Source organism: Eurosta solidaginis, chromosome 4 (assembly GCF_040869045.1).
Source record: "Eurosta solidaginis isolate ZX-2024a chromosome 4, ASM4086904v1, whole genome shotgun sequence".
Classification (NCBI taxonomy): domain Eukaryota; kingdom Metazoa; phylum Arthropoda; class Insecta; order Diptera; family Tephritidae; genus Eurosta; species Eurosta solidaginis.
In genome coordinates this window covers 28913605-28923205 of record NC_090322.1, presented here as the reverse complement: position 1 = coordinate 28923205, position 9601 = coordinate 28913605, and the positions used below count along the sequence as shown (strand labels likewise).

General features: G+C 35.6%; 1 protein-coding gene across 1 annotated transcript in view; it reads left to right on the top strand.

Moving 5' to 3' along the window:
• The first annotated feature begins 4072 nt into the window (after window positions 1-4072).
• The window catches only part of LOC137249472 (mucin-3A), a 64775-nt gene continuing 59246 nt past the window's right edge, over window positions 4073-9601 (top strand). Inside the window, 3 exon segments of the mRNA XM_067781017.1 lie at window positions 4073-4260; window positions 4398-4703; window positions 7518-8418. Coding sequence (XP_067637118.1) covers window positions 7806-8418 — 613 coding nt within the window. The 5' untranslated portion in view covers window positions 4073-4260; window positions 4398-4703; window positions 7518-7805.

The following is a 9601-nucleotide window of genomic DNA, read 5'->3' as shown; positions in this document are numbered from 1 at the left end:
GTAATGTCAATTAGCAGCTTCCTTTTGCTTTTCGCTGGTGCTCCGATGTTTGCCATCTGCTTAGTAACGACACCTGTTTATATGCCTTCTCAGTCGCGTGTTGAATTTGCGCCCAATGCAGTAGTCCAACCTTACCCCTAAACATTTGACTACTTCTTTGAAGTTAATTTCCGTTTATGCTCAAAAATCCGTTTAAGATCAAAAATTTTGTCGTCACTAACGTTCCATGTAAGGATACGAATACTGTGCTATTTTTACGCTTGTAAGAACATTTCAAATTCCGCTTAAAGTGAATTTTCTGGGCCTGAAGCCATGCTGCCTGGATGATAGTCCTCCTGCTTGTTCAACGATGTCTGCCTTTCAAAAATATTTGCGGCTGTGTGAAGCATGCGTAACAGCCAGCATGCTGATGGCAAATATGTGTCCCACTTGCTTTTACCGATTAACACTAACTGCTGCCTTTTCCATGTTTCGGGGAACAATTCATCCTTTAGACATGCTAGGATGTCATATGGCCTGGAGCTTTACTATTTCTCAAGCAAGTTGTTACTCTGCTCAGGTAAATGGCGGAGGTTTTTAAAGTGTTCAATGTGGAAATCACTATGTTGTTGTTGTATTAACACCACTATCTTCCCTTATTACGTGGGTAGTAATATTCATCAATTTCAGCTGTATCTAGCTCCGGTGTCGGTATCCTGGCCGAAATCTTTTGTAGTACTATTTTGTAACCCATCTCCCAAGGGTCTCTGTTGAACATCTAATGCCAGACTTTGCTTCGACAGTCGCTTGTCCCAAGCGTCTGGTCCGCCTTAAGCATAATTAATTTAATTCAACTTAATTTAATGTAAATAAATACGTATCGGGCTTGCTTTAATTAAGTTTGTGTTATTTTACACCAATTTTACACAGGGCGTTAATGAAATAATTAGTCAATTTTTCTACATTAAAGTCCTTATTGAACTCAGTCTTCCATACAAAATACAATTTTCTCAATTATCTCATTATTGCTTTATTGAATGCCTAATGGAGTTAAAAATCTAGTACGTTTTGCTTGATGCGTTGAATTTTATTGTCAATGTAAATGACAATCAAAAACAAATTATTTTCAATAATTCACGAAAAAAAAAATTTATTTTTGCTGCATTTGCAGCAAAAGATAATATGGCTTTTTCGAAGCAGAAAAGAGCTGCTTTCCATTTAAACTACTTTTGGTAAAAGCGTAGTGTTTTTTTGGGGCTGCTAACAAATGTTCGCTTAATGAAGAAAATGACCCTGTGGGAAAAGGAAAACTTAATTATTTCATTGAACGAAATTGTGATTCCATTAAGTTTCTGCGTGAAATTGGAATTAATTCGTTTTTATTTAATTGAGCTTAAATCTTTTCAGAGGTTTTCGCGCCTTGCATTTATTAATTAATTTATTTAAATTAATAAAATTCATAACAAATATGTACTCTTTAAATCAGGGACGGAAAATAATAATTATTTTTTTTTTCGGAGTCGAAAAAGTCCTGGTCAAAAAATTGTCCTAGGTGAAAATGTTTGAGTTCCCAGGTATCCCTATAGCAATATCATGTCGAATTATGCATCCTTTTTATTTTTCGAACTTTTTCCATAAAAGTCCACATATAAAAGGAAAATCTGTATTTTTATTTTTTAAGTCCGATAGAACTAGTTAAGCTCGGACTTGTAAAAATAAAAGCCCCGAAATAAAAGTTAAATCAAGACTTATTTTTTAAGGCCGAAATAAAAGTCCCGCTTGATAACAAAGAAACGGATTATCCGAATTAAAAAAATTTGGTACAAATCGATTCTCCTGGATTCCTAAAATTTAAAACCTTATGGACTTTTGAAAATTTCTGTTAATAATACTAGAAATTTATCATAAACAAACTAGATCGAAAATCTCGTAGTATAAATGGTGAACTTGCAGTGGATTTTTGCAATAAATTTCTTTCCAATACAACTATTAGAGTGAAAATTGGTAAACCGCATTCTGCTATGATAGGAAAGCTTTCCAAAAAAAAGAAATGGTCGCAATCGGTCAGTAGCCACGCCTCTTTCTGTATATAGAAATTTCCGTACAGAACACGCAATATTTGAGTATCTAAAGAAGCCACGTTATTTAAATTTGGCACGTAAATTACTGACATTGTAGGTAGTTGGTCCACATAATTTTTTTGGACAATGGGCGTGGCACCAACTACTTTCCAAATAAGATTTTTTGGACTTTCAAGTGCGATAACTCGTACATACTTTGAGCAATATTTTTGCAAATTGGTAAGTGAACTTCATATTTGTATTTGTACATGCCGACGGAAAAAGTTTTAAAATCGAATTAAAGTCACACCCACTTGTATATAAAAATATCAAAACTGGCTACTTGAATTCATTGCTAAGTACGTGAATATGTCGGAGTTATTTCGGGACTATTGCGGGATCATTTGGGGATCCTCCCGGCAACATTTCTGGATAGTTTTCGGGATCCGTCCGGGATTCCGTGAGGATTATTTCGGAACTTTTTCGGGAGTATTCCGGGATCATTGATGGATGGTTTTCGTGATCCCGTTAGGGTAATTTCGGGACTTTTCCAGGACTGTTTCGGGATGATTTTGGGGCCCTTCCGGCATAATTTCTGGATAGTTTTCGGGATATGTCCGGTATCCCGTCGGGATCATTTCGGGACTATTTTGATATCATTTTGGCACCCTTCCGGAATCATTTAAGGACTCTTCGAAACCGGTAGTTCAGCCCACATGATGGTGCCACGCCCATTGTCCAAAAAGTTATGTGGATCAACTACATGCAATGTCAGTAATTTACGTGCCAAATTTAAATAACGTGGCTTCTTTAGATACTCAAATATTGCATGTTCTGTGCAGAAATTTCTACATACAGAAAGAGGCGTGGCTACTGACCGATTACGACCATTTCTTTTTTTGGAAAGCTTTCCTATCATAGCAGAATGCGGTTTACCAATTTTCACTCTAATAGTTGTATTGGAAAGAAATTTATTGCAAAAATCCACTGCAAGTTCACCATTTATACTACGAGATTTTCGATCTAGTTTGTTTATGAATTTCTAGTATTATTAACAGAAATTTTCAAAAGTCCATAAGGTTTTAAATTTTAGGAATCCAAGATAATCGATTGGTACCAAATTTTTTCGGATAAGCCGTTTCTTTGTTATCAAGCGGGACTTTTATTTCGGCCTTAAAAAATAAAAGTCTTGATTTAACTTTTATTTCGGGACTTTTATTTTTAAGTCCTAGTTTAACTAGTTCTATCGGACTCAAAAAATAAAAATCCGAAAATAGTTTTTATCTTGATCCAAATATATTTAAAGTCCAAAATTAATAGTTTTGCAAGGACTTATATTAGGGGGACTCATGAAAGCATATAAACTTATAAGGTGTAAAATTATATCCATTTACACACGCGGTTATATGAACGCACCTAGTAATACCCTTGATAAACTTAATTGTTTATCAGCTGTATTATTGCCAAACAAAATTTTTTTTATTGTTATACAAATTAAAAAATGCCAAGATTAAGTGAAAAATCAAAACTAAAACGCCTTTACTTGCTGATGTTGGAGATTTCTGATGAAAAGGTTGCATTCCTTTGAGTTTACCGCGTTTACACAATGAAATGTGCGCGTAAATTTATACAAATTGTATAAATGATTTTTCATACAAAATTTGACAGCTCGTTTACGCACTAGATAAATTTATACGTTTACACACTTTATAAGGCATTTATACGGTTACATGAGTCCCCCTATTATAAAAGAAATAACAGTTTCAGCCCCTGCTTTAAATACTCTTCGATAAAAGTTACGTATACGCAGTGTACTCCTTGGTTGCATTCAAATTTGCGCTACGGAATAGAGCGCATCACGACAAATTTTCTCAACGCACTCTTTCGTGCATGACAAAAGAGCGCTAACTTTACTCTTTACTCTACCACTGACAACAAGAGCCGTATTCGTGTTGACTAGAAATATGGTGCGATTTTTGTTTTGTATAAAAACCAAAATATTGCTGTTCACCAAGAGCAGTTGAACGGCGGCCGTAACGGTGGTAACACCAGGAAGAACTCGCTGGATTCTGCTAAATATTGACGAGAAAAACGTTTCGCAATAATACGTATTTTATTGAGTTCAGAAAAATAAATAAAAATGTGCATATTTGTGTATGTTTGTAAATGTGTATGAAGACGAAGTAAGCACAGGCGGGCAAATCGAAGCAGCTGCTTTCATGTAAGGTCTGACGAGTTGTAAAGCATATATTTTAATGCTGTTTAGATGAAGGAAGCATTTTTGGTTGAACATTTTGAAATTTTTTAACTTCAAATGCATTGTAAAGCGAAAAAGATGTTACTAAAAAAATTTTGCAGGAAATAAAAATATAAAATATCAAACAATTTTTTTTTTTAAATATATAATTAAAAAATATTTGGTGTAAAAATCTACTTTTATATGAAATATTTCTTTCGCAAAATTAAAAAAAAATTTTAATATAAAAAAAAAAATTAAAAGCAATAAGTAAATTAAGTAATGGAAATCCGATCAAAAACTGCAATGAAAAGTTTTCTTCATGACTCGCTGCAAAATTACAAATCAAAATATTACAAAAAAAAAAACCAATAAAAAAAACAAAAAGTAGCATCATCGATAAATTAACAAATAATGAAATAATAGTGGTAAAAATAAAATTTTATTTTTTTTTATTTTATTTTATTTTTCTCATAAATATAAAGTGCGGTTAAACGCGTGAATAAATTTCCTTTCGATTGGCCTTGAAATTGGACCGTCATTAAATGATGTGCGAATTGTTGCTCGGTCAATAGCTAAAATGAGCAAATCGATGGCAGGGTGTGTAATTATTAAAAAGAAAACACACACACTCGCAAACAAAAATACTAATATTATACTTATAATATGCTGACTTGTCGTAATACCCATGTATGTATGTATGTGTGTGCATTAGTGGGTATGTTTTCACTCATAGTAAAAATGACGCCAAGCATATGTTGGCGGTAGAATTGAAAAAAAAAAACAAAATGTCTATATACATATAAATGTGCTCTTAAAAGTGCTGAATGAAAATTCTGCACTTGATTGAAAGTAATAAATTAGTGCACGAGGCGAAAAATTAACACACTATTTGAATAAAAATTTTGAAAAAAAAAAGTTTACGTGAAAATATGAAATATGTGTGAACAGATATTTGAACGAATAAATTTTAAGCAAATAAGCGTTTTTATTAAAAAATGTTTAATACAAAAAAAAAAAAAAAAAAAACAATAAAAAAAATTTGGATATAAAAAAATTTATAATAATCATAAATAAACTTGAATTTTATGGCAAGGCAAATTAAAAAAAGAAGAGTTTTTAGAATTGGCCCGCAAAAATTTAACGGAATGTTACATTAGAATATTTTGGAAAATAAAATTTACTCAATCTGTTGAAAACAATGAACTTTAAAACTTTTATAAAATACGGCATAAGTGCAAAAAAAAAAAATTTATAGAAATATATACATAAAATTTATTTAAAACATTGCAAATATGATGAATAGAAGACTTTTAAAATTCCATAAGTCCTCCATTTGAATTTTGCTTAAATAAAAAATATTATGTTGGGTCTAAAATTCCGGGTTTTCAGAATTCCAGTTAGGTTAGGTTTTGGTTAAGCCCTCGTGCGTTGGAATTTCCCACACTTCCACTCGAATACATTTTTGTTCATTGTCAGTGCCCTCAGTGAGTTCAGGGCGGCCACACATTAGTCCAACAAGATTACACCCAAGTAATCCTCAACGAACTATTTGCTTTCTCTGATGAAATTAAGTACGTGTGAAAAATCCACCTTGCTAACCTCGGCCAGACTGTCGAAAAACCGTGCGCCGAGAATTCTGAGTCTTCTCGTTTGTAGTCCTGGACATCGGCAGAGAAAGTGATGAATCGAATATCCAGAGGGTGCTTGTTGTTATAAGCCATGTGATGACAACGGAAAGTACTCTCAGAGCAAATTTGTTTAGCTTGAGAAGTAAACTAATGCCTTTCCTATCCAAATATGGAACATAACTTCATAATCATCACCGATGGTTCCCAGTGAGTCCGTTGCCTTCATATTTTCCTCATGACATAACCCAGCGGTGGTCTAAATAGAGCTGTCCGCCTCGCTTTTGTCCATTTGTTCATTAAGGAACTTTTCCTGGTCGTATCATTTGCAAATGAGTTCCCTTCAATAGCAACAAAGGGTGTCATTTATGTGCCTTTAAGGCGCCCTGACTATCGACAAAGATCGTTACATTAATGTCCGCATCCGTACTATGCATCCTGAAGCAGTCTGGCTGCTCTCCCTATGCCATAGACCTCTGCTTGGAAGACGCTGCATAATTCTGGAAGTTGGTACGATTGATTTGTCTGCAAACGCTTTGAGTACATTCCAGCTTCAGTACCCTTTTCCATTTTCTAGCAGTCTTTTTAGATTGTAACGCCCCCACCACTGTCAAAGCCTTCCTTCCATTTCTTCCTTGAAGATATCTTATATTCCGCCCCTGGAAGTCAAAACCCGTCGTGATATAGTCGGCTTCAAGTTAAATTTTATCTCAATTTGTGAGTTTCTCACTTAGACCTTTCTACCTTACCTGAAGCCCCTATCGCCCGAACTTTGAAACTCAAAAAGAACCTACTAAGAATGATAGCTAAAGATGCTCAGATGTACATCATTCTCTCTGCGTTGGACCTTGCCTTAAAGGTCTCTATGCGTAAGCGGTAGCCTGTTATTGGTTCAAGTTGAGAAGGGTTACCCTTGCACGTTGAAATAAGTGTTAATGATGATCATGGATCTTTGCTCCCAGTTGCATCTAACTAATATTTTGTTCTAGGAAAACTGAAAAGGCAGGCTGATGTAAGAGAGCAAGTTTTGTATTTATTAACCGAGTACAATACAATCTCTCGGGAATTTAATGAGCTCAAAAGAGCTATATTTGCTATTAAAGGGGTACATGGAAAAGCTCTTTTGATGGCATATAGAGAATCGCCCAGTTGATATTTGTTCAAAACAGTTCCCAGGTGACAGCTGACCTAGGAACTTAACGTCGAGTGGTGACCTCGATGGTCTTGTAGTGCTGTAGTTGGCCATTGGTAAGACATAATGCCCATCGTAAGGGGCCTACATCGAATTTTTAAAATGGTGGTCGGCACAATGGAGTGTCCTGTGAAGCTTATATCGTGCCTATTCACCATACTAAGATAACGTCGCAATATATCACGAAGGGTGCCCAGAAGGTTTTCTCTGAATAGTATTGCCTGCAACGGCATCACAACCTTCGGTAGAAGAGTCAGAACTTCCTTTGTGATGTACCGCTCTGCACTCTTCTCTGAATTGTGGCCCCATTATCTTTACCCGTTTCTCAAAAATTCAAGTATTTTAATACAAGTGAATTTGTTCTGGGGAATTTTTCTTTTTAGAACAAGTTTACTTGTATTACGAGATTTGTATGTTTTCAGAAATGGGCACCAGTTATTTTTGTCCCAAAAATTTCAATAATTCATAAATAAAAAACGATTAAACGTTTTGATAAAAAAAATTGAAAAGTGCTATCAAATTGACAGCAATTGGGATCTCCCAAAAAAGGACACAAAAAATAACGCCATCAAAATGTTCATAAAAATATAACGAAAAAACTACCCAAAGAAATCAACCAGACCACATCCTAGTGCACATACAAAGAGCACAGCAATCAAAACACTCACAACTCCATCCCGAAACCAACGTCCCAGCCGAGATAGCCGGCGATGCTTTTGGAGTTTCTCAAATATGCAACAAGACTGCTGAAGAACAATATGACAACAATTATACTTGGTACAACAACAACAACTGCAACAATAACAACAACAACCACAAATAGTATAACAACAAATTTCAATATCACCACAAACGCCTCCAACATTTCCAATATCCTCACCGCTACACCCTTCACAACGCCAATTCAATCCATACCGCCGCACGACAGCGTTATGTTACCCGAACGTCCAGCTGTAACATATCCAACACTTGAAACTTTTAATTCAACATCAAAAACGCTCTTCAATAAAACGCTCGACAATGTGGCACAAACTAATTTAAGTAGTAATTACGCCGATTATACAAACAGCACACCCTATATGAATATATTAATGCCACCCACTGCAATTGCTAGTGGAGTCGGCGCTCTTGATGGCATGACAATGACTGCAGCTGTTGGTGGCCCAGTACAAACAACAGCAACAACGATGATGTCAGCTCTGTCTACGTTACCTGCGACACGATATGCTATGGAGACGACAACAGCATTTCCCGCGCAAACTGTGGCCACATTCATGGCGCCGGGTAATAAGAATCGCGCTACAATAATTGTTTATCCCACAGGTGAGTAGGTTTGTTTTTGTTATGTGTATGTATGTATGTATGTATGTAAACGCGATAGTTTATGTAAGTGAGGTTAAACAAATAGAATTTTTAATTGAATTATGTGCACGACACTTGCACAATTAACATAAGTGCTGTGAAAAAGAGACTGGTTGGAAGAGAGAAATGAAGAAAGAAGAAGGATAGTTGTGTGTTGAAGGGCAAGGCTCGCATCGTTGATGTCTTTGGCTAAAATGAACACATTGGTTTTGGAAATGGAATGTTGAAAAGAATTCAGAGTAGGGTTTGGTAGCGCCTAGATCTAAAAAGGAACTTTAGAGAAGAAAACATTTAATCATTTTGATAAGAATATCAGTTAAGTGTAAATGGGGGAGGGGGAGCTTTTAGACTGTGGAAAGCACTGAACTATAGACAAACAACGTCATTAGAAGATATGACAAGGGATGACAAGATGGTATCAAAACTGACCAAGCATAGGGCGTTATAATCAATAGTAAACAATTAGGGGTAGCACTGCACTCGACATTCGAGCTTAAGACATGTTTAGATGAGTAAGAGTCTCGACAGGAATACAAAAAAATGTCTCTCTATAAAGTCAAACTTGATTCATTAATCAATTATTCGAGTTCCGCATACTCCACGCCCAAAAAGTCATGGCTTGACATAAACTAAAAAGGCTGTTGTTTCAAATACTTCTGGTTCGACCTGCATATGATTTTCGGGTTCCTATACAAGATGCAATGAGTAAAGCTTAGTCTCGGTACCATCACCTTCTACGATTGATTTACATGCCTATAACTAACATAATATGACGTCAGTGGATAGAAATTAAGCATGTCAGCTACCTCCTAAAATTCCGAAAATTTGTAAGGTCTCCCACCAAATTCTGACCCACAGTGATGCTTGGAAGTTTGATTGCTCTTCAGCTACAAATTATTTTGATTAAGGGTTGACCAGCGAGCATATTGGAGTACCGCATGCAGTAGCGCCTTCAAATTGAGCCTTTTGGCATTCCTTCCATCTCGAACTAAAGTGGCTTTTCTTGGCCCCAATAATGGGTGGATTCAATGCTATGATGCTTCAGATACTAAGTGGACTCTAAGGAAACCGGTTGGATTTTACTACGTCGAACGTTTTAGGTCACCCACCCTTAACAATGGCGTATAATGATAGTGAAATTTGA